Source organism: Gnatocerus cornutus, chromosome 10 (assembly GCF_029298725.1).
Source record: "Gnatocerus cornutus isolate USDA-ARS CGAHR chromosome 10, icGnaCorn1.1, whole genome shotgun sequence".
Taxonomy (NCBI): Eukaryota; Metazoa; Arthropoda; class Insecta; order Coleoptera; family Tenebrionidae; genus Gnatocerus; species Gnatocerus cornutus.
In genome coordinates, this window is record NC_142242.1 from 5,593,042 (window position 1) to 5,615,153 (window position 22,112).

At 36.3% G+C, this 22,112-nt stretch overlaps 6 protein-coding genes across 9 annotated transcripts in view; 2 read left to right on the forward strand and 4 right to left on the reverse strand.

The window, feature by feature from the left end:
• Positions 1 to 798, forward strand: part of mGluR (metabotropic Glutamate Receptor) — a 45,277-nt gene extending 44,479 nt beyond the window's left edge. For all 4 annotated transcript variants that reach the window (XM_088047296.1, XM_088047299.1, XM_088047298.1 and 1 more), the window contains one exon: positions 36 to 798. The gene's annotated coding sequence lies outside the window, so the exon portion shown is untranslated. The remainder of the gene's footprint in view (positions 1 to 35) is intronic.
• Positions 799 to 826: 28 nt separating this feature from the next.
• Positions 827 to 3,715, reverse strand: Acadvl (Acyl-CoA dehydrogenase very long chain). Its single transcript, XM_088047300.1, has 8 exons — positions 3,420 to 3,715; positions 3,167 to 3,374; positions 2,780 to 3,120; positions 1,792 to 2,362; positions 1,574 to 1,742; positions 1,342 to 1,529; positions 1,085 to 1,297; positions 827 to 1,036 (listed from the first exon to the last, which is right to left on the reverse strand). The coding sequence occupies exons 1-8, from the start codon at positions 3,482 to 3,484 to the stop codon at positions 899 to 901; spliced, it is 1,893 nt and encodes a 630-aa protein (XP_087903426.1). The 5' UTR covers positions 3,485 to 3,715; the 3' UTR covers positions 827 to 898.
• A 706-nt stretch (positions 3,716 to 4,421) lies between these two features.
• Positions 4,422 to 8,159, forward strand: Nhe3 (Na[+]/H[+] hydrogen exchanger 3). Its single transcript, XM_088047792.1, has 13 exons — positions 4,422 to 4,834; positions 4,883 to 5,181; positions 5,251 to 5,540; positions 5,676 to 5,820; positions 6,007 to 6,112; positions 6,160 to 6,362; positions 6,429 to 6,540; positions 6,586 to 6,739; positions 6,790 to 6,838; positions 6,922 to 6,951; positions 7,053 to 7,268; positions 7,322 to 7,417; positions 7,532 to 8,159. Exons 1-13 carry the CDS (start codon positions 4,600 to 4,602, stop codon positions 7,562 to 7,564), a joined length of 1,968 nt encoding a protein of 655 aa, XP_087903918.1. The 5' UTR covers positions 4,422 to 4,599; the 3' UTR covers positions 7,565 to 8,159.
• Positions 8,160 to 8,222: 63 nt separating this feature from the next.
• Positions 8,223 to 13,054, reverse strand: LOC148167405 (uncharacterized). The gene is made up of 10 exons (XM_088047401.1): positions 12,779 to 13,054; positions 12,578 to 12,658; positions 12,413 to 12,528; positions 10,074 to 10,196; positions 9,653 to 9,836; positions 9,444 to 9,558; positions 9,232 to 9,397; positions 8,701 to 9,185; positions 8,503 to 8,650; positions 8,223 to 8,457 (listed from the first exon to the last, which is right to left on the reverse strand). Exons 1-10 carry the CDS (start codon positions 12,976 to 12,978, stop codon positions 8,294 to 8,296), a joined length of 1,782 nt encoding a protein of 593 aa, XP_087903527.1. The 5' UTR covers positions 12,979 to 13,054; the 3' UTR covers positions 8,223 to 8,293.
• A 310-nt stretch (positions 13,055 to 13,364) lies between these two features.
• Positions 13,365 to 22,053, reverse strand: LOC148167406 (nuclear pore complex protein Nup98-Nup96-like). Its single transcript, XM_088047338.1, has 11 exons — positions 21,827 to 22,053; positions 21,611 to 21,736; positions 18,204 to 18,587; positions 17,367 to 18,156; positions 17,089 to 17,317; positions 15,935 to 17,035; positions 15,561 to 15,885; positions 15,310 to 15,512; positions 15,008 to 15,264; positions 14,359 to 14,961; positions 13,365 to 14,311 (listed from the first exon to the last, which is right to left on the reverse strand). Exons 1-11 carry the CDS (start codon positions 21,891 to 21,893, stop codon positions 13,495 to 13,497), a joined length of 4,902 nt encoding a protein of 1,633 aa, XP_087903464.1. The 5' UTR covers positions 21,894 to 22,053; the 3' UTR covers positions 13,365 to 13,494.
• On the reverse strand, positions 19,950 to 21,382 carry LOC148167407 (uncharacterized). The gene is made up of 9 exons (XM_088047339.1): positions 21,320 to 21,382; positions 21,229 to 21,270; positions 21,124 to 21,177; positions 21,016 to 21,072; positions 20,890 to 20,949; positions 20,732 to 20,776; positions 20,620 to 20,673; positions 20,501 to 20,569; positions 19,950 to 20,453 (listed from the first exon to the last, which is right to left on the reverse strand). Exons 2-9 carry the CDS (start codon positions 21,233 to 21,235, stop codon positions 20,389 to 20,391), a joined length of 411 nt encoding a protein of 136 aa, XP_087903465.1. The 5' UTR covers positions 21,236 to 21,270; positions 21,320 to 21,382; the 3' UTR covers positions 19,950 to 20,388.
• Positions 22,054 to 22,112: the final 59 nt, after the last annotated feature.

The following is a 22,112-nucleotide window of genomic DNA, read 5'->3' on the forward strand; positions in this document are numbered from 1 at the left end:
CTGTTTAATCCAGCGAGTGCTTTTGCTTGTTTCAGATTTTTTGCTGATTTGAAAAGAAGGTTGCTTTGTAGAGAAGGAATATATTTTCTGTCGCTATAACTGTTGAACAATATACCTACTATACTATAGTACCTAATTTACTTAGATGCTGTTAATTGTGCTTTCTTGGCGTAGAAATATTTTAGATTTGTTAATGATCCTGATTTATTTCAAGGACAATCTCTCAATTCTCACTCGAGCAAATTCTTTTTTATTTACAATAGACTAATAGTGATTAGATTTATTAAATGACTGATATGAGAGAATATGTTCTAACGTCAATGTGATAATTTGTTTCTCTTCTACTATAAGAACGTCGATTGAAATCTTCAGTGTAGGTAAATGTAGGATTCTCCATAAGGCTTTCATAACAAACCTAACAACCTAATAGGTTTGAATGGAAACCTTTCATTAATGTAACATAATAAATACATATCAAAATCGTATTTTCTCGTTGAGTGTGTACATGGTTTCTATATTTACGTTCGATTTTAACGTTTATTCAATTTTTAGTGTAAATGCTATTTTTCCATGTTTGTAATTTCCTTACTCAATGTGAAATTGTCGATATGAAGTTGAAACACACGAAATCGCCTAAATTTCGAATTGTAGAATTCGAGTGTTTCCAATATCGATTTTATTTGACTAGTCAATTTTTTCCTGTAGATTAAATTATTGTGATATCCTACTAAGTACAACTTCAAGTTATTGTAGGTTGGTTTTATTTGTTGCTCCAAATAAAAGTAAAGAATTGTTAAACTTGTCTTATTTATACATATTTATATAATCAGTTCTGTAAAATTTTATTATAAAAATTCTGTACATGGTAAAAATTTCAACATTCATAAAAATAAATAGATTATAAGTTTAAGGGGTTAGCTTGTGCGACTCCGGTCGATTCGCAAATGCTCTTTGAAATACTACTCAATTTAGTGAAGTTGTCTAGACTTTTCCCGCTTTCAACAGCTTTGAGGTTATTATCAATTCGTTGAACAGCCTAAAAAATGACATCAGAAAGACTCTTTCAAAGTTAAAGTTCCATTACCTCAAAGACCCACGCTTCAGTCATTAATTTTTCATGATTGGCAGTTGGGGAGTTGTTCTGAAGGGAAGTACTAGCCCTCGACAAAACCGCCGCACTAGTGTAAATATCAATGGTTGAATTTGCCAACCTGTTCAAAATGAACTGTTCATTAACAATACTCTTTCCGTATTTGATGAGGACCACTTCGACGGTTTGGCCAAAAGCATCGATTTTCTGAAATTTTGTGTTAAAAAACATTTTATAGAAACTGTGGTAACCTTAGCAAGTTGCGTGGCCAAACTTGATAAATCTCTGTGGACCAAGTGGTCCATAGCTGGAGGGGATGCCAACCCCACTTTTCGAACAACTCGTTTGGAAGCCTCCTCGAAAATTAGCCCTAGATTCGCAGTGGGGTTCTTGAAGGCGTTTTGTAGTTCCTTCAAATGAGCCCCCGCATATTGGATACCTAAACTCGCATTGACAAACAGATCAAATAAAAAAATAGTTTACCTGTCAAGGCAACAAAAAGACGCAAAATGTCGTTGGTCCCTTCGAAAATCCTAAATATCCTAAGATCTCTTAGTACTCGCTCCAAGCCAGTTTCTTTCATGAAGCCCATTCCGCCCATGATTTGAATGGCCTCATCGCAAACGTACCAAGCTGACTCCGAGGCGAAACACTGAAATTTGATCTTGAAGAAAATGCGCAGCGGGGGATGTACGCCAAACCTTAGAAATAGCAGCTTCCAGGTGGTAGTTTTTAGACCCCGAGTCCATATTAGCTGAAATCATGTACGCAATAGACTCTGTGACATATTGCAACATAGCCATGCGCGCAATCTTCTCCTGAATTGCACCAAACGAATCAATTCTTTGTCCAAACTGTTTGCGTTGTGTGGCAAAATCTGCAGCTTTCTTAATACACGACCGCATTGTCCCGGACATTGCAGCCGCCATTCCAAAACGGCCATTATTTAAGATATTCATTGCCACTTTAAACCCATTACCGACTCCACCAAGAACGTTTTCAACGGGAATTTTAACGTCTTCGTAATAAACTTCAGCGGTGTTCGATGCTTTGATGCCCATTTTTTTCTCTGGAGGACCACTGGTAACACCGCCGAAGGACCGTTCGACGATGAAAGCGGTTACTTTATCGACGGTTTTACCGGATTTAGGGTCTGTTACTGGAGTTTGAGCGAAGACGGTCATTATTTCGGCTAATCCACCATTGCTGATCCAGATTTTGGAGCCGTTGAGAATGTAATGTTTGCCATCAGGGGACGGAACAGCGCGCGTTCTGGAAAGAAGTAAACGGTGTTATGCAACTGAAGAAAAGACGAAGATTTCTTCAGAACCTGTTGTTCGTTACATAAATTGAGTGTTGCTTCACCCGTGTACTTCCAAACATGAGGTCAATAGATAAGGCGGATGCACGAGCCACCTAATTTAAAAAAAAATGCGGGAACTGTACGAATCTGAGATAATTGGATATTTACAAAACAATGTTGTATAATCAAATAGGCTGCGACACGTGAATTTCTAAGATGCGTTTCTGTTGTTTACCCAATTATTTTTTTCTGGAGTAAATAAAATGTCTTTCTATTTTTTGCTGATTATTTTCTGCATCGCCTCGTTGCGTATTTACGTTATTTTACAAACAATTTTGATAAAAACAGTAAAAAAAAATTGATAATGGCAGGAAGTAGCTACTTACTTGATGGACCCGGCATCTGAACCTGAAGACGGTTCAGTCAAACAAAAAGCAGCAAATTCCCCAGAAGTTACCCTTGGTAAATATTTAGCTTTCTGTTCAGGAGTCCCTACTAATAAAATCCCTTTGAATCCAATAGACTGGTGAGCTCCTAAAGTAATTCCAACGCCCAAATCGTTGGCGCCGACTATTTCAACTAATCTAGCGTATTGTGTGTTGCTGAGGCCTAAGCCCCCTAAATCTTGAGGCACTTGTAGTGCAAAAGCCCCCAATTCCCACAGACCATTGAGAGATTTTTCTTCTACTTTTTCGTTGGCGTCATTTTTAGCCGGGTCATTCACTTCCTGAATACATACATGAATATTTTATTTTCATTTAATTTTGTCTGACCTCAAAAAATTTCTCAGTGGGATCCACCAACATCCTCAGGGTATCTCTTTGCTCTTCCGACAGGACGTCTGGATATGGAAACACTTGTCTACTATCAATTTGACCCCGGAAGATATTCATCACAAAAGAGTGATTTTCGGATTGGGCCGCAGTCGGATTGTCTGCATTTTGGACGGTTTTGAACTGCACCGAAGAAGTCGCAATGAACCTAAAAAGAAGCTTAGAATTTCCATTGAGAAAAACTTAGAATTACCTCTTTAAGGCTGCACTTTGGAGTCTGCTCTCATTTCGAACACAAAAATTGGCAATTCGGAACATTTTTAGTAGAAATGAGAAAGCACAATCACAGTGAGTTATAAATACTCCAATTTTATACTTTGGAGTCAAACGTCGAATGATCAAACAGATTCGAAAATTCAATAAATATTCACTGAAAACACAGAAACTCTCTTTAGAACTTTGGACTTTGGACTGTGAGTGCTTAGATGCAAACAGGTGGACTAAAAATAAGTTAAGAAACGTCAAACTGATGTAACCTCAATTTGCATTGCTGTCAAACCGCAACCAACTATACACACGTGTATTGCAGCAGATTGAGTTGTAAACAAAATAAAAACTAGTAAAACCGTAAAACATAGTTTTGTAACTAGTCGCTAAATAAAAGAGAAAACATAAACCTTCAGTTATTATGTAATTTTTAGGTTTTTACAATATGGTAAATACGGAAAAACTTGCCATTGTAAATTCCATATAAATTATAAAGTACGTATCAGCAAATTCCTAGAATTTCTTTGTTTATTCGAATTTGCAAGAAATATTTGACTGCTCGTTCAGCAAATAAAATAGACTGCGCAGCAGCAACTTTATTGGTTTCTTCTTCACATTAATTATCGCGAATGTCGAACATATTTTATTGGTCGTAAAATAAATAATGTTGTCATAAATCTTGAGCACTTTTTTTTAATGGAAAATGAGTGTGAAGCACCAAATATATTTTTTATATTTTCAAATGCTACGCAAAAAAAAAATAGAGAGAGATGTATAAAAATTAAAAGTATAAGAGTTCTATTGTAACGATTATTCTTTGGAAACTGGAACCACCTTGACTTTTAATCTGTTGAAACAAAAAATAGAAATAAACTTTGAGATTGTAAACAGTTTATAAAAAGTGTGGAAAAACCTTTTACGAGCCTGCTGAATCATTTGAAGTAGCGCCGCTTTTATCATAAAAGTGAAATTAGGTCGTCAGCGTTGCCAACCATCTGACATAAAGTTACTGCTATTACCAAAATAAACAAGTTCCAGATCATTCGTGCTGCGCTGCCAACATTAATAATTACCATTATGATAAATAGATTTAAAAAGATTGATTAAAGGTTATAAGCAGTAGATTAGTTTTGATAGTCCCAATAATTTATAAGTTGTGTGCTGAAATGTGTAAAAGTGCGGCTGTGTTTGTGTCATTTTTGCTGTGTAATTTGGTTCTACAATGCCATGGGGCTGCCTCAGACATACAATTGGATGCGAAGGCCCAATCGACCCATAGAATAGATAGCTTGAACTTACTAGCATATACATCTCTTCTGATATTAACAGTTCTTACCATATGGTTGTTTAAGCATCGCAGAGTTAGTTTTTTGCATGAGACAGGCTTGGCAGTTATTTATGGTAAGGTTATCTCAACTTGAAGCCCAACATGGAGTTGTCATGTTTCAGGGTTAATCGTGGGGGCTATAATTCGCTATTCAGGAAGCCCCTCGCATGTTCTCAATATGCAAGTCTTTGCAAATGACCCCAAGTACAACACAAGTTTGCCACCAGACACTGTATCTTTACACTTCCCAGTACAGGGGCCCTACGCCAAAACCAATAAGACTTTCCAATACACGTTCAGGGGGGAAATAGCAGACCCTGTTGAAAACGAAATAGATTTGAAGGCGACATTTGATCCTGAGATCTTCTTCAATATTATTCTTCCGCCGATTATATTTCACGCAGGATATTCTTTAAAAAGGGTAATTTGATTTGTTGGTTGCTTGTTAGGCTTGGTATTGGTGTAACAACTAATTGAATGAAATTTTCAGAAATATTTCTTTCGTAATTTGGGCGCAATACTAACATTTGCAATAATTGGTACAACCATTTCCTCCTTTATTGTTGGAGCATTGATGTATGGCTTTGTTCAATTGATGCCTGCAAAGTTGGCAAGCAGTATTACATTTCTGGACACTTTATACTTTGGAGCCCTGATCTCTTCTACTGACCCACTGACAATCCTCGCTATTTTTAATGATCTACACGTAGATGTTAATCTGTATGCATTGGTTTTTGGCGAGAGCGTCCTCAATGACGCCGTTGCTATCGTCTTGAGTGGGTAAGCATCATTAGCGTTCGTTTTGTTTATTTAGAAAACACTAATATTAACAACCTTGTGACAGCTAAAAATAGGAGATTTGCCAAAGTTAACTACACTAACTTCAACATTATTGAGTCGTCACTTTTGTTTTAGTTCAATCCAAAATTATGAAGAACGATACCAATCGCGGTCTGGTGGTTTCGAAACCAAAGCCTTTTTCAGGGCTGTTGGAGACTTCTTCGGAATTTTCATGTTATCTCTACTTATTGGAGCAGTCATGGGATGTGTGACAGCATTGATATCCTTTTTTTTGCAACCATGATCAACATAATTGTTAATATTTGTTGACAACAAAACGAATTAAAGATAAGATAAGCCGGTAATTATTTTTGTCTGGTCACTTAATTTATTGGGGCCACTTTTTTCTATTTTCACGTGATAACCCGGAAATCATAATTTTTATATTTTCCTTAATACAAGTTACATGACGAAATTCACGAGAGTTCGTGATTTTCCACTTTTAGAATCTGCGCTTTTTGTACTAATGTCGTACAGTACGTTTTTAATAGCTGAAGCTTCTGAACTCACAGGTACTTGAGGACAAAAACATGAAATCCCGTTTAATATTTTATTCCAGGAGTCGTTGCTGTGTTGTTTTGTGGCATTTGCCAAGCTCATTACACTTACAATAATTTGTCAGATGACACCAGAGTGCGTACCAAGCAAATGTTTGAACTGTTGAACTTCTTGGCTGAGAACTTCATTTTTTCGTATATAGGAGTCTCAATGTTTACATTCCCGAAGCATCATTTTGACCCGCTTTTTATATTGACGGGATTTGTATCCTTTTAATCGAATTATCGAGCTGCAAATTAGTAAATCCAAATATTGTCTTAACTACAACAGACTTGTGCTGCTATTGGTCGAGCGGCCAACATCTATCCTCTTTCATTCTTGTTGAATTTAGGCAGGAAGCCTAAAATACCGGCTAATTTCCAACACATGCTCTTCTTTGCAGGTGTGTATTTGTCAGAAGTTGCCACAAGTTTAAACTTGTTTTTAGGTTTACGAGGAGCAATGTCTTTCGCTTTGGCAATAAGAAACACAGTCTCAGAAGCTCGCCAAGCCATGTTAACTACAACTTCTTTAATTGTGATAATTACTGTAATAATTCAAGGAGGGGCAACAATGAATTTATTGCACTGGTTTCAGATTCCGTAAGTCCGTAATATTACTAGTGGAATTTTTACAATTACTGTTTTTTTAGAGTCGGGATAGATGAAGAAACGGAGGCGCTGTCGCACCAAGGACAAAATGTAAGTGTACCTGCGGGATATTCGCTTTTTGCACTTTCACTGGCTTGTCAGTCTTAAATTTTTAACCCATTGTTAATTACTAGGTTTACAATTCTATGGAGAATATGTCAGGGGTAGGTATTTTTGATTTAATCGATGTGGTTGTTATCGGTGTTCACGTAGTAATTTTTATCAACAATTTTCAGTGTTGAATAGTAATACTGTGGTTCTATAGGGCAATACAACGCCACGAACGGAATGGAACGAAATTTCAGAGCCGGACTCAGCACGACTGAATGAAAAAGCCTTTTTAGCGAGAATTTGGGGGTCTTTTGATACACGTTATATGAAACCTTTACTTACTCATTCGCGCCCTACGCTTCTAGAAACGTTACCAGTTTGCTGTAATCCTATTGCAAGACTGCTTACCACCACTGAGCAGATGACTCAGGTACAAAATCTTGATTTCTTATTTCAAGAAAGAAGTACAATTTTGTCTTGTAGGAAGGACAGAATAAGCCAAACAGAGACTCAGACTCTGATCTCTGTATAGAAGAAAGTGATTTTACTAATAGTGATCTAAGGGCAAGTTCTCATAGAGTAAGTTTTTAGACACAAATGTTGATTAGTTGGGAATTTTCTTTGTTTTTAGTGAATTGTTGTGTAGCTGTAGTTTTCTTATTAATACTACAATTTAATTCGTTCTGTTTCCAGCCAATCCATTCTATTAGTGGACATCAAGTTTAATTTTTTTAACTGTATTTTCCTCTCGATCATGTAAAGTTGTTGTGAATTAAGTCTAGTCATCGAGTTATTTATTCTGAGCTTTAACATCATGCACTGTATTATTTGTACAAATACGTACATCTGCTAATTACCGTAATTATTATTAACTATGATGCTGATCCGTGAAAACGTTACTATTTCACATAAGCTTTAATTTTTGTTTTCACCAGTATTTTAGAATTGTGTATTGATAAGAAATCAGTATTATTACTTGTAATAATATATTTTGCCGAAAGTAATAGAATTTATACATTGCAATTTAATTGCGATTATTGTTTCAAAGGGGTCTTGTTAAGTTTTACCATAGTTCTACCAAATAATTTCTGCAATAATTGTTTTAGTTGCTAGATTTGTTTTCAATTTAACATCGATTAGCCATATAGTTACTGTATTAAAAAGCTGAATATGACGTTTGAATCACTTGTCTTTGTTTTATTGCATGCACTTTGCTAAAATATTACCATTATATTATGGCTGTGAAGTATAATTTTTACTGATTGTAAATTAGTACTTAAAATTGTTAACACATAATCATAAATAAATTATTGTCCAACAAGTCTGTGTATTTCCCAACCATTTCGCCTTTCAAATAAACGCAGCGCTAAAAAGAAAACGCATCTTTATTAAAATTGGAAAAAAGTATTTATTAAATTAGTACACGCCATATTAAAAATAGCAATTTGTGACGTTTTATTGGAAGTCCTTATCAATTTGGGTGTCGTTATACATTTGGTTTTCTTCTAAATATTCATTTGCTTTGAGGCTGTGATGAACTTCTATAATTTCAAATAAAGATTGGAAAAACTCAATTGTGCATGCCAGTGTTCCATCACGAAGTTTTTTAAATCCTTTTTCTACAAAAGAAAAGTGAGCTTATTTATGGAAAGTAAGAAATTTACCTGGTGGTTTCATTTCGTCTCGAATTAAAATAGTTTGTTGCGAACATGCCGCAATTATCCTTTTTATTAAATCATCCTGGCTTTCTTTACTAATTGGATTTATTCTGCCGATGAACCGCAATAAATATTCTAATAAATAAGCTTCTTCCTGGAACGAAAAATATCCTGATTTGGAACAATAAAGGAAATAAATCTCACTGCTGGAAATTTCTGGAAGCATAATTCAGGCTGTTTGTAATGTATGACAATACTCTCAAACATCTCCCTCTTCAAAACCGGCTGTTTCAACCCTTCAATCCACTCAAACAACAACATAGCCAACATCGTTATATCGGTTTCGAGATTTAATTTCACCCACGCAATCTGCGTGGTGTTAATCTCATTTTGAAACCGCCTAATTTTCTTTTTCGTGTCGCTTGGTAACGTTGAGAAATCAATCAAAAGCGCATCAACAACAGCATTAATGTCTTGTATAACAATCGATTTTTCGCGCTCTTGACTAAAACACTTTTGTGTTTCCAACTCTTGAAAGCAGCGATTTTCAATTAAAAGTTCCTCGTTCATTTCATCACCATCTAATGTGCTCAATTCGGAAAAAGAATCACTTGGATCACCATTTTCGGAAGGATTAGGACTTGTGGGGAACGACGTTTCTTCAGGAGACTTCAAATCACTGTTAAAGGCTAAAATGACAGTGACACGAGATGTTGTCATAATAGAAATACTTACAATCGGAATTGTTACTGCAGAGACTGTACGTACTCTCGTATCTTTGGATGTTACCATTTAATTTAGTGAAGAGAAAATCGAACGTGAACGGAGTATTGGATGAAGGAAATTCTTCAATCCAACACCCGCAGAGCTTCAAAATTCGTTCACAAATGAAATGGACTATCTACAAGCACAGGCTTTAGATTGTTTAGATTGAATTCTGTGGATACCTTTGGTAAAAACTTATAGTTCCTTTCATCGTAACCATGAAGAATCACTCTTTGCCTTCGCAAAAATCTAGGCAAGGTAAACTCAGTCATGTACTTATCTTTGTTTAAGTTCTCTCTAAAACAGTTTGTATGATTAGGTTCGAACAGGAGAGATATAAAATAATTTTAAAATGTGAAACTTTATTTGGAAAGTTTTGGAAACAACCTACTTAAGACAGTAAGTTATACTCCGGGGAAGTAAAAATTGAGCGAAATGACGTACACACATAATTTGCCCTCTGGTTTGAACAGACCCTGGTCTTTTCAATCGAACATATCTTATGGCATCGTTTGCACTGACTCGCAAAGAATACACTAAATAACACGCAATCAAAACTCCAGTTCTACCTAAACCTAAAATAAATAAAATCGTTAATATTATATAATTTACCTTAATTTTATGTCTACTAATCGAAAACATGCCCTAAATAAAAAACCAATAACTTTGAGTGACAGTATGTTTACAAAACGTTTAATGCAATCAATATACACTAAAATAGATTATTAATATACGAGGTGAATGTAGACTTAGAAATTTACCTAATAAATTGCACAATTAGTGCCGATGTCGCATGTTTCTAAATGACTTACCGGCATGACAGTGAATAGCGACACGACCTTCTGTAATAGCAAAAGCTAGCACTTTTACCATGTTTAATAAACCCACTAAAGTGGCGTCTCCATAGTCTTTCCATGCGTAGTTGTAATAATAGACTAGAAACATAAAAGAGAATAAATAAGCGAAGCTTACCCTTTGAAAATTTTAAATGCGAGGACGCCCTTAATCACTTCTAAAGCATTACTAACAAACCTTCAAAAGTACTATTTGGCTCAGAAAACACGCAAAAATTTGAAAAAAAAAAGACATAATTGACTCTCAATTAATTAATAACACACAAGATTGATTGCGGTTTTTCCTTAACATCTCCAAAAAACACCTCATTAGTGAGAATCACACGACTCTTATTATGCAATTTGATTTAATTCTATTTCGCTCTGTTTTTTTGTGTCTATCGTCTGGAAAAAATCTTTACGTGTTTAGCTTGATTTGGGACGACCTTTCTGACATACAAATTTAGAACGATGCCTAGTAAACATTATGATCCTGAATATTTATAGAAACGAAAAGGGTAAAGTTGAACTATTTCAGAAACGAAACTAAGAAGATCTGATTGAAGAAATTTGCCGTTTACAAAAATAAAATCCGAATATACAAAATAAATTGGTTTTATCAAGTATTTGACGCACAAACTCAAAATAACTAAATCGAATTAAACGTGTAGTGATCAGTGTGGGATGCCCATCCAAAACTTAAATAATGTATTTTAACAACTTAATTTACTTGTATTGATTTTATTGAATTTGTCAGCAAGGGTATTAACCTAATTTAATATGCTCCGATCGAAATCGTATTAATGAAGAGTACTGAAAACGACTCCCATGTGAAATTTAACTGTCTCCCTCAACAACCCGATAGCATGCAATTTTGTATTCCTCGAACTCTCGTATTCAACAAGTTAAAGCCCTTCCAAACGGTCACTTCCCATGTCGTGCACATGAAATCAATTTTAATTTCTTTACACTCTACATGGATTAACTCTTCAAATTCATCAATGAGTCATGTTTACGTTCAAATAAATAGGTCAAGAGAGCACAATTTTTCTAAAGCAAGTTAATTTTTGAAAAGTTGAACGCTCTTATTATTTTCTTATCCCCCCAATCAAAGTTTTCCGGCACGACAAACCTATTTTCTTATCAACGAAATGGAAACTTTATAAATGCTCGTAAAATTGTCAAGTCAAAGATTTATGAATAGGAAAGCATTGAAAAATTTGCATTTAAACAATATACTGAAGTCTAAAATTACACATGACTGTTATCGATTTCACGTGTTGGACGTAACATGAGAAATCTGATGGGGGCTACTATTGAATATGAATGAACGTTATTTAAATATTACTGTTTTATTGCTACTTTTCGTGCCCTTTATTGTAGCTTAGTTTTTTGTTCCTTTGTTTTTACGCAGACAGAAATATAAACAAAACAAATGTTTGAATAGTTTTCAGTTTTTTAAATTCTCACACTGCGGCGAGTTAAAATTAGGATTACGGGGTTAATATTTCATTCGGATAAAAGTGGCGTGAATTGATTTTTTTATCAACACATCTGCGTGTCATTGTGTGAATTATTTAGTAAATTAGAACATATTTCCAATACATTGGAATTTATTCATGTAACAGCAACAATTGAAGCCAATTATCCATCATTTTGTTGTCAATTTTCCTTCGTCGTTCGTTGTTAATTGCAAATGCGTTGGTGTTCTATAAATGTTTTCTTTTTACATGCATTATTTTAAATGACCCGGCGCATCCACCATCGTTAAAAAAAACAACATTGGAAACATAATAACACTAACTATAATTTATCGAAATAAATTTTTAATTAATTCCAATGCAATATGCAATGGAATGCAGTAGAATCACCGATCTTATTTAGTTTCGTTTTAATTAATTTTAGTGAAAAAAAATTGTATGCAGGAACTGCAAATTCCATAAATTGGATTACGCTACACCTTCGTAATAAAAATTGTTACGGAACTATAGAAAACGACTTTCTGTTTACAAAGATGCAATTATTTAGCGATTACCTTATCATGCGGTGAGTTATAACATGCACACAAGCTGCAGGTTATCGAACTAAAAAAGCGCATGATAAAGCATAAGGGTATTGATAAAGTATGTTACTATATCAACCCCTAATATACATACTAATGATCCAATTTATTATTAAGTAAGTTTAGTTTTTGAGGTACGAGAAATGAGTTCAAGTGTAAATAATGACTCCCTATCGATTTCTGAATAGAATTAGCAAACAAGCGTGCACAAACTCCTGATCTAGTTAGATAAGAGATGAGTTTGGAATAAACTTACTATTGTGTTCCATGAAAATGTTGGGGTCGTAGGAAAAACCGGAATTTTCTAGGGGTTGACCACAACTTGCGTGCTCTCGTGGAGATTGCAAATTAATAACAGATTTTATTCCTAAACTGCAACAAATTTACGAAACTTGGAGAACTTGTCTTGTCAATATTATACCTTTCGAACTGTTGTATTATATTCTTTTGTACGATAATCATAGTACTGGGACGTGCCATCGCTAGAATATCATCGGTTATCCTGGAAAACATTCCAATACTGACAAACCCATCAAAACAATTATGTCCCGCGTGCATTTACAATCCGAATATAGATTTATCAATATATCATAAATTTTTAAAAAACATTTTTCTACCTTACCAGTGGGAATATATCCCCTGCAGAGCTAAACTATCCGCTTTCCAGTTCTCAGGATTTTCATACTTGCAGTTAGTTCCTCCACAAAACACGCTACACTGTATTCCTTGAGGAGTTAATCGCCTGATATGATCAGATAATTTACTGTAATTTGCTTGAACGGCTTCACCAGTAGATGGACTTTTCAGTTCACGTAATTCCATATTAAGGCACGTCGGACACTACCACCAGTTTGTTTCATAATGACAATACAAGAAAACACTTTTTAAATAAGCGCCTCGCGCATGCTTCGATTTATTATGCGATATTATCCGCATAAAAACTGAAGACTGGTCGCTAAGGTAAATATCTACGCGACAGATATTCTGATAAAAAATTATTTGCGCACTGCGTCAATTAACAAATCGTGTTTTTGGAAAATAAAAACGACGCAAAACCCCCTGGGAGCGCAAAAAAGTTTTACAAAGTTAAATAATTGCGGAGTCCTTCGAATATTCAAGAAGGAGAATTCCAGAGAGAAAAGATTCTGGTCAACTCCAGATAATTTGAATGCGAGCGAAATTGCGAGTTTGCGGTCATTAAAACAAACTTTTGAACAAAAACACAAAAACTTTATTAAGAAATTGACATACAAAACAAATTAAAAAAATTATCAGAACCAATACTTTGAATAAATACGCAAAATTTTGAAGTAATACCAAAGTTTAAGCAACTTGCAATTAAACGGTCGCTACAGAGTCGTTCTGAGTGAACTTTGAAATGACGTAAAAAATTTCATAATGCTTCATATCAGGAGGCAAAACTAAATTCCCAAGAATATCGACAAATTTAGCTCTGAACTCTTGACTATCCATATTTTTGTGTAACAAATTGAAGAGAAAGGCACATTTTCGCGACAATTCCGCGACGCAGAGTTTCTGCTGATCATTTTTAACAGGGAAACAATTAATTTTTCTGAACAGCGAACTCAATTTCCCTCCGAGGGAGGTGATTCTCTCTTCGTTTTGTCCTTGGAGTGTTTCTTGCAACTCCAGAAAGTCTTTGATTAAACCTGCTTCGCTTTGCCAATTAACTAAGAAATGCGAAAACTGTTCTAGTTTCCTCAAGAAACTCATCAGATATTCGAACTGTTCGTTCACAAACAAGTCCGGAAGAATGTGGTTAATAAAATCATTGTTTGCTTCTTGAATCTCGCCCATGTGGATGTAGTGCTGGAAGCGGTCGTAGTATTTACCACAGACTTGAGCTTTTGTTGCTTTGACTTCGTGAATCCAGGAAGATGGAATCTTGAAAATTTGAACGAGTTCTCTTTCAACTTCAGCAGTTTCGGCAAAGGTCGCTAAGTTGCGGTTTAAAATCTTCATGATGAGATTCTTCTTGAGAATGTTGTTTTTAAGGAAAAGAAGAGGGAAAATTGCCCACTTCCAGTGACCCATGTTTTCCAATTGAGTAGAAAACGTCGTGTGTATGTACGCCTTTTCAGAATCACGGACTAAGCCAACATCCAAAGAAAGGAAAAGTTGCAATAGTAGCCAGCTGAAAGAGAAATTGTGATAATGCGCTCAAATTAGAACTTCAGTTACCTCAAGCTGTAGTCCATTACGTTCTCAGTGTACGTCTCTGGATGAAGAAGATTCGAAAGCTGGTAAGTTCTGTCGACATACAGCGCAAGAATGTGATACAACACGTCGTATTCGTCACTCTGTGATTCTCCATCACAATAGGAAGGTATGGGTTTGGTCGCATATTCCGCCTCTTCAAAAGCTTTCTTGTACATGTTGAACGCAACATCAATTGGAGAAGCTACTGGTGCTATGTACCACAAATGCAGCCCAAAACTGCGCATCCAATCCAAATCCTCACAAGTGTTGATAGCACCATGTCCCGGCAAACCCGCAAGGAGCAAATACAACTTCTTGTAATCATCGAGGATTACACCCTTTTCTCTCCAAACGTAAGTGTTCACGTATTGTTGCATCCAAAACTTAAATCGATCATTGGCACTCTGCTGACTTATCAAAAGACACAACCGGTCTAATTTCTTTTTGTTAGCCAATTCGCAAGCCTCCGGAATTCTATAGAACGAAAGCAAGTTGAAAATCTTTCTGAACGTTTCAACCTGAGTGGATCCAAATTTTTCGTAGAAGCTGTCTTGATTGGATAAGTCGTACGAGAATTTCTTAAGCCTGCGAAATTTAGTTGTAGTACTGATAGATAATAGAGTGCTCTTACCAATTGCTAAGATTCTGTCTTCTGCTAAATGGCGAGTTGTCACCTGGTCCCCAAAGCGCTGAACAAAGATTCCAAACGCTACAAAAATACTTCTCACGACCTCTTAGTCCTTCTCTTCTCACATGGTCGTTGAACAAGTGCGTCTGTCTCTGTAAGTATGACAAATCTTTTCTGATATCCAGAGTTGGAATGTTGTTTTGATCAAAACTGAAGTCACTCTCTTCTAGTGTTACTGTGAGCGAACTGGTCAAGTTGGGCTAAAACACAAGAGTAAAAAAAAGAAAGAAAATAGTAATACTGACCATCATGGAGTTGTTGTCGCCCAGACCATCCAAACTGATGTTGCAATGGGTAAGAGAATACACAACTTCGTTGTCTGACACAGGAGTAGAAGTATAGAAGTTGAAACCTTTGTCCCAACCCACTTTAAAAGTGTTGCAACGGAAAACGCCCAATTCCGTGTAACAACGTTGGGTTGTGGTGACTTTGTTCGGGACCACTAGTACTAGAAATAGAAGTTAGTTGCGATAAATACTAACATTTTCCAACTCACGTGAAATATCCGGTAATTTGTACACACGCGGCATCGTGATTACTTCACTCGGTATGTTTTCTCTCGGTGCAATAAGCACACTCTCTATCTGTCTTGGATCGGAAATGGCGTTTAAATTAGTAAAAAGTGACGATTTGAGAGTCTGAATAGCCGACTCTGTGTGGTACATCTCTTCATCAAGTACGTAATCTGCCATCTGTTCTTCAGGATAATAATCAACAAAACTAGATTTCGAAGAAAAACCCTCCTCAGGCTCTGCTAACATCGTTCGACTTTTCAAAACATGGGAACTCCCGCCTAAGCCAAACGAAACTACCTCCATTTCCTGCAACCCAAACATTGTCTCTCTTTTGTTAAAAATAAAACAAACTTACGTTAATCTCCTTAATCATATCAATTGGTGTTGAAATTAGTTTGTCTTTATCGTTAGGCAATGAGCACTCATCTTCGTCGCTGTCGGTGTAGGAGTACTTGGAAAAGTGTTTGACTTTAAAAACCCATGAACCCGTTGCTGGTCGGTATTCCACAAACACGCAATTGTGTTTTTGAGTGACGCGCATTAGGTTTTCGACGAAGCTAGATTGGGTGATTTGGTCGACATCGGTTATATAATTGCAAGTACCTTTTTCTCTAGGATAGATTTTGTCCAAAGTGACTTGCGCACGTCTGTTCAATCCTTCACCAAGTGGTGGTTTCTTATTGTCGTCAGGATAAATAATAACCTCACGGTGTCGGAAATAAACCAACTCATCAAAATTCATGTTGGATATATCAATAGGATCTGGGAAATACACGTTTCCGTACCCTTTCCGCCCAATTGTCAGTCCTTGAACCACGCATTCACCACTGTCATTTACGTATTGACCCAAGTCTCTTTGTGCTGGATACATGTAGTATTCCGCTCTTGTGAGTACAACACCCGCCGGATTATCAGGCGTTTCAATTTCCAAGCTGGCAGCTGATGAAAGTCGATCTACTTCTATATCACCGATCGGGCCCTCTTCATCAAATTCCACATCCGCATTGAACTGACTTGCAACTGTAGTCTTGGAGGAACGTGTCTCGGGAATGCTGCTCTTGCTGAATCCAGGAACGAAAGATGTTGATGAACGAGAATCGTCCAGGGATTTTCCATCGTCGGTATCATCAGTAGTAGAGTTGTCAAACTGGAGCTTGAGATTTAAAAGCCTCCCTTTGTAATCGGGTATGGGCTCTGAGTAATCGCCTTGTTCAGACATGGATGTCATACTTCTTGGACTGAGAATAGTTGTTATGGAATTAGCAGCCGCAGCCGCAGCCTCAGCCTCTCTTTCTGCGCGCAAACACTCTTCGGCTTCTTCAAGAAGTTCATTTCTGTATTTATTGTAAATAGTTGAGGTATTGTTATTGTCGTTAAACTTTCTGATTACTAGGCATTTCGCTGAACTCTTGATCGTTTGATTGGTTTCAAAAAATTCCTTGCTGTAATTGTTGCCCTATAAAACAAATTATTATATCAATTTTATATTGTCTGAGATTTTCTACTTACGCGCTTCGGTTTAGGAAGCTGAACTTTGAGTTTTGCCTGGGTTCCCATCATCTCCTCTCTTTTCTTAGAATAATCTAGCAGAGCCTTCAAATCGCTGGGATTGGTGGTACTGTGACTAGTGTCTGGTAGGATTGGTTCTAGCCCATAAACATGAGGACCATCAGGGAAGCTGTCCGTCGCAAGTAGTAAAATATTTTTAGACTCGTCCGACACTTCCGGTGGAAATTGCCTGTACAAAAAATTATAACAACTAATTTCCCTCCAAAAAACAAACTTACGTCGTGTGCTGTTGATTCACATTTAACGAGAACGATGCTGGCGTTTGTTGGAAAACGTTGTTAAAAAGACTTCCTCCACTGGTGGTGGAGAAAAGACTTGGCGGTTTGGAGTTAAACAAAGAAGTCTGTTGCATCCCCGTGGTGTCGACTCCAAACGTCGGTTGAGTGGGTCGTGTAAAAGTCGGTTGTGTCGTACGACCAATAAACGAAACATTTCCTTGTCCAAACGCCGGTGCTGCTGTAGTTTGCGGGAAAATTCCAAAAACACTACTAGGTTTAGAAACTTGAAACAAGTTCGAAGCTTGAGTCGTAGGAGTTTGATTGAAAGAAAAACCTTGTTGACCTGAGTTGAAGCCCGTTGTGAGTTGAGCGGGCTTTTGGAATAAGTTTGTTCCGGTGTTTTGAGTGTTGGTCGGTCCGAAGACTGGAGGACCAAATGTTGACTGGGCTTGAGGTTGTTGTGCCCCAAAAAGAGGTTGTTGGGAGAAAGGTTTCTGAGTTTGAGTGGCACTAAATGGATTTGAAGTAGAAGTAGACGAGTTGAAACTAAAACTAGAAGTGGTACTAGTGGTAGGGCCAAAAGTATTGGTTTTTCCGAAGAGGGAAGGTGTAGTGGATTGGTTAGTTACACCAAATGCTGGAGTTGGTTGTCCGAACACTGGAGTTTGACCGAACGTTTGCGCTTGCCCAAATGTTTGTTTATTGTCAGGGGCACCGAAAAGAGAAGTCGGAGCTCCGCTTGTAGTGGTACCAAAAGGAGTGGTTCCAAATCCAGCCTGCTGCTGGGGTCCTAAGAAAAAAAAACCTTAAACAATCGATAAAATAGTCACATTTTACCTTTTCTATTGCACGAATAATCCTCAAATCTAAGTTCTTCCAACGACTTCCCTTCATACTCCTTCATGCAAGTGATACAATGATGTTTGGTACTAATAGATTGTGTAACTCCATTCTTCTGCATCGTGTCGCTACCTGTGACTGGGGAAAATTTGATTACAGTGCCCGTAGTTTGATTCCCAAACGCGCTGCTCCCAAATAAGTTAGTCGAATTGGGCTGAAATAGAGATGAACTGGTTTGTTGGGGAGGTTGTTGTCCAAACAACCCAGTCTGCGATGGCGTAGAACTGAACCCAAAAGTAGCCTTGTTCTGCCCAAATGCATTGCTGGTTCCGAATAAACCACTCGTTGAAGGTTGCGACTGTTGGCCGAATAAATTTGTGCCTATAATAATACAATGTTATAAACATAATCCAATCACATACAATATAAGAGATGCCCATAATGTGCTTTAGGATAGGAGTGTAGCAAGGAAACAAACTAAAATGCAACATAAAATAACTTACTACTAAAGCAATCACATTTAAGAAACGGTGAATCTGAAAAAAAGCATTAACAACTCATGAGATTTTAGTACATTTAAAAAAAGATAGTTCCTCTGTTAACGCAAATCATTCACTTACCAAGCGAGGCCTCAGGTATCCAAATATCAGAACCACTCGGTGTTTTTAAAGGACCGCGAATGTCTATAATTAAATTTGGATAAGTATTTTCGAAAAATCAAAAGTGTTGACCCTTCTCTGTAATTAAGTAGTAGGTATGATTAAAATTGAACCTTACCAGAATGGTCTAAGTCCATTAGATCGGTTGAACTTGATGATCTTTGTAACGAACTGCGGTTGTCTAAAATACATGAACCAAATTTAAACAAGTACATCAATAAAATTAAAAATGTTAACCCTTTAACTGTAATTAAGCAGTATGTTCTCTTAATAACGAAATGTAAACGCATTTTGCTAAACATGTTAAAATAAAACTTTACCAGTGTCCGGGTCCGGCAGATGACTTAAACTTGAAGATCTCAGTAACGAACCACGCTTTTCTAGAATACGTGAACCAAATTTTGAAAATTATATTAAAAAAATCAAAAATTTTAACCCTTCAACTATAGTTAAACATTGTTTTCTTTTCTTTCTAATCATGTGGTTAAAATAACTTACCAGAAGTGTCCGAGTCCAGCAGATTTGTTGAACTTGAAGATCTCAGTAACGGACCGCGGTGGTCTAAAATATGTGAACAAAATTTGGATAATTATACCTATTAGATCAAAAATTTTAACCCTTCAACTATAGTTACGCGGTAGGTTTTCTTTACAACGAAATGTAAACGCATTTTGTTAAAAATGTTGTTAAAATTGAACCTTACCAGAAGTGCTTACGTCCATCATATGGGTTGAACTTGATGTTCTCAGTAACGAACTGCGGTTGTCTGGTTCTAGAATACGTGAACCAAATTGAAAAAAGTATAAAAAAAAAATGTTTAACCCTTCGACTGTAGTTAAGCAATTTGTTCTTTTTATAACGAAATGTAAACGCATTTTGCCAAACATGGTAAAATAAAACCTTACCAGAAGTAAAGGAATCCAATTGATGAGTTGAACTTGATGACCTTAGTAAGGCACTGCGGTTGTCTAAAATACGTGAACCAAATTTCAGCAATATATTAAAAAAATCAAAAGTTTTATCCCTTCAACTGTAGATAAACAGTAGATTCTCTTTATAACGAAACGATTTTGCTAAACATGTAGTTAAAATAAAACCTTACCAGAAGTGTCAGGATCCATCAGATCGGTTGAACTTGATAAACTCATTAGGGAGCTGCGGTCGTCTAGAATGCGTGAACCAAATTTTGAAGTACATATATTAAAAAAAAAATTTAACCCTTTATCTGTAATTAAACGGTAGGTTCCCTTAATAACGAAACATACACGCATAGTGTTGAACATTTGGTAAAAGTAACACCCGATGAAATTTAATCACATTCAAGAAAAAATAGTTAATATGAAATCATTTACTTACCAAGCGAGGCCTCTCGCATCCGACGATTAGATGAACCCGATGTTCTGCAGTAGTCTATAATCAAATTTAAGTAAGTATTTTAAAGTAATAAAAAAATAACCCTTCAATAGCAGTTGGTTTCCTTCATAACAAAACTTTGACGCATTGTATTGAACGTGTGGTAAAAATTATACCTTACCAGAAGTAGAAGGTTGTGGGGAACGGTGTGGCTGCACAAAAATTCTGCTGCGAGCTATAATACACAAACTAAGCATGGGTACATAAAAAGTACGACCTTACCAGAGGTGTTTTGATCCATCCCATAATTAGCACTTGCAGGCCTCATTGGGGCAGTGCCAGTGGTGGTGGCTGTAATACACAAATCAAACATCAAACAGTAAAAATTAAAAAGTACTCACCTCGCCTTAAAGTGTATAATTGGCGGTTTAGCTTAGCTGTTGGTGGAGGAGGATCTAAAAACAGACAGACATAAATTTTTCTTTGAATTAAATACAAATGAAAAATTCATACCACCAAAGTAATTGGACGAAGTCGAAGGTCGCTCTGCATCTTCGACTAAAAAAAGAAAGTAAAATCAATATAAAAAAATCTCGAATTTAAGATGCCAATGATGTGAGAAGGTCGCTGTGTTTAGTAACTTTATTGATAATAAAACTGAAGACGCTTACCGCTACTGTCAACACTTCCAGTAAAGGTTAAGAGAGATGGGTCAAGTCTTGGAGGTTCTTCTAAATAAAAAAAAATCAGAAATCATATTCGGTTTTAATGTCTATTTGTTTGGATAGAAAACTTACCTTCCTCGATAGGCGCTAATCTACGAGAACAACGCGCAGAAGAAGTATCAGATTTAGCTACAAAAAAAAGATATGTCCATCTCAAGAAGAAACTCTTAAGAAACTTACGTTTAATGGTACCATCTTGACAACGTTTAGTAGGGCTAGGAGGTTGCTTTACCGCTGAAATAATTACTATTAGTCGTAAAAAGTAAAATACGCTAAACGACTTACGACCCATTGCTACTGACTGTTCGAACTAATATTCTACAGGGGCTGGAATACATTAAAACATTAATAAATATAATGACAAATATCAACTTACTCTTATCCGACTCTGTAAAGAAACAATAAATGCCTCGTTGTGACGCATCGGTCATTTATTCGCAGGAAGTCATGTAAAACCGAGTTTTCTAAACTCAAAGTGAGGTTAACCAAGTACACACAAAACATGATGTTAATGTTAATACCCATCACCAAATTAATAAATAATAATAAAAAGCAAGCAATGTTAGTATACTTTTGGATTATAAGGACTGTGTTGCACAATAATGGGCAATATTCTTCATGAATAGAGGTTATGTTACATCAAAATAAACTTTTGAAAAAATCTTACCAAAACTACTTTGGGTTGTTGGTCCCGTGGCAAATGAAGAAGTAGAAGGAGTTTGAAAGATATTACTTTGGGGCATAGACGAGAACATGGAAGTATTCACAGCGGGTTGTCCAAAAGAAGTAGACGCTGTCACACAAACAAAACAAAAAAACAAATGACAATTGTTTCAACAACTCTCGCCTAGTAACTTTATTCAGTTGTTTATACAGGGCTTACCTCCCCCAAAACTTGTATTCCCCGTATTTGTCATAAACGCTGGCTTGTTCATATAATTTGGATACATTTTACTGCTGCGTCTTAAATAAACACAAAATAGTTAATTAGCACAACACCAATCCAGAAATGTTCGTTATCACACTTATCACTTGAGATAGCAGCAAATGTTTGATGCACGTTTGTGGTTTGACATTTGACATAAATATTCATGCGCCAATCTTTTTGAAGCCTACATCACAAAGAAAACGCGCGAAAATGGACCTTAAAGGCGAGTCTACGTGTTTAT

Excerpts from the sequence above, each read along its gene's own strand:
- Acadvl (XM_088047300.1), bottom strand. The coding sequence starts at position 3,484 with ATGTTCCGAATTGCCAATTTTTGTGTTCGAAATGAGAGCAGACTCCAA. Across the intron at positions 1,298-1,341 it reads TGGCCACGCAACTTGCTAAG|AAAATCGATGCTTTTGGCCA; the intron begins GTTACCACAGTT and ends ACAAAATTTCAG. Across the intron at positions 1,037-1,084 it reads CTGAAGCGTGGGTCTTTGAG|GCTGTTCAACGAATTGATAA; the intron begins GTAATGGAACTT and ends GTCATTTTTTAG.
- Nhe3 (XM_088047792.1), top strand. The coding sequence starts at position 4,600 with ATGTGTAAAAGTGCGGCTGTGTTTGTGTCATTTTTGCTGTGTAATTTG. Across the intron at positions 4,835-4,882 it reads AGGCTTGGCAGTTATTTATG|GGTTAATCGTGGGGGCTATA; the intron begins GTAAGGTTATCT and ends GTCATGTTTCAG. Across the intron at positions 6,740-6,789 it reads TTGCACTGGTTTCAGATTCC|AGTCGGGATAGATGAAGAAA; the intron begins GTAAGTCCGTAA and ends CTGTTTTTTTAG.
- LOC148167405 (XM_088047401.1), bottom strand. The coding sequence starts at position 12,978 with ATGGAATTACGTGAACTGAAAAGTCCATCTACTGGTGAAGCCGTTCAA. Across the intron at positions 9,837-10,073 it reads CGCTATTCACTGTCATGCCG|GTTTAGGTAGAACTGGAGTT; the intron begins GTAAGTCATTTA and ends TATTTATTTTAG. Across the intron at positions 8,651-8,700 it reads GCTTCCAGAAATTTCCAGCA|GAAGAAGCTTATTTATTAGA; the intron begins GTGAGATTTATT and ends TTTTCGTTCCAG.
- LOC148167407 (XM_088047339.1), bottom strand. Across the intron at positions 20,777-20,889 it reads TGGAAGTGTTGACAGTAGCG|TCGAAGATGCAGAGCGACCT; the intron begins GTAAGCGTCTTC and ends TTCTTTTTTTAG. Across the intron at positions 20,674-20,731 it reads TTCGTCCAATTACTTTGGTG|ATCCTCCTCCACCAACAGCT; the intron begins GTATGAATTTTT and ends GTCTGTTTTTAG.
- LOC148167406 (XM_088047338.1), bottom strand. The coding sequence starts at position 21,893 with ATGTATCCAAATTATATGAACAAGCCAGCGTTTATGACAAATACGGGG. Across the intron at positions 17,318-17,366 it reads GTGAATCAACAGCACACGAC|GCAATTTCCACCGGAAGTGT; the intron begins GTAAGTTTGTTT and ends TTTTTTGTACAG. Across the intron at positions 15,513-15,560 it reads CAAATTACCGGATATTTCAC|TACTAGTGGTCCCGAACAAA; the intron begins GTGAGTTGGAAA and ends TTCTATTTCTAG.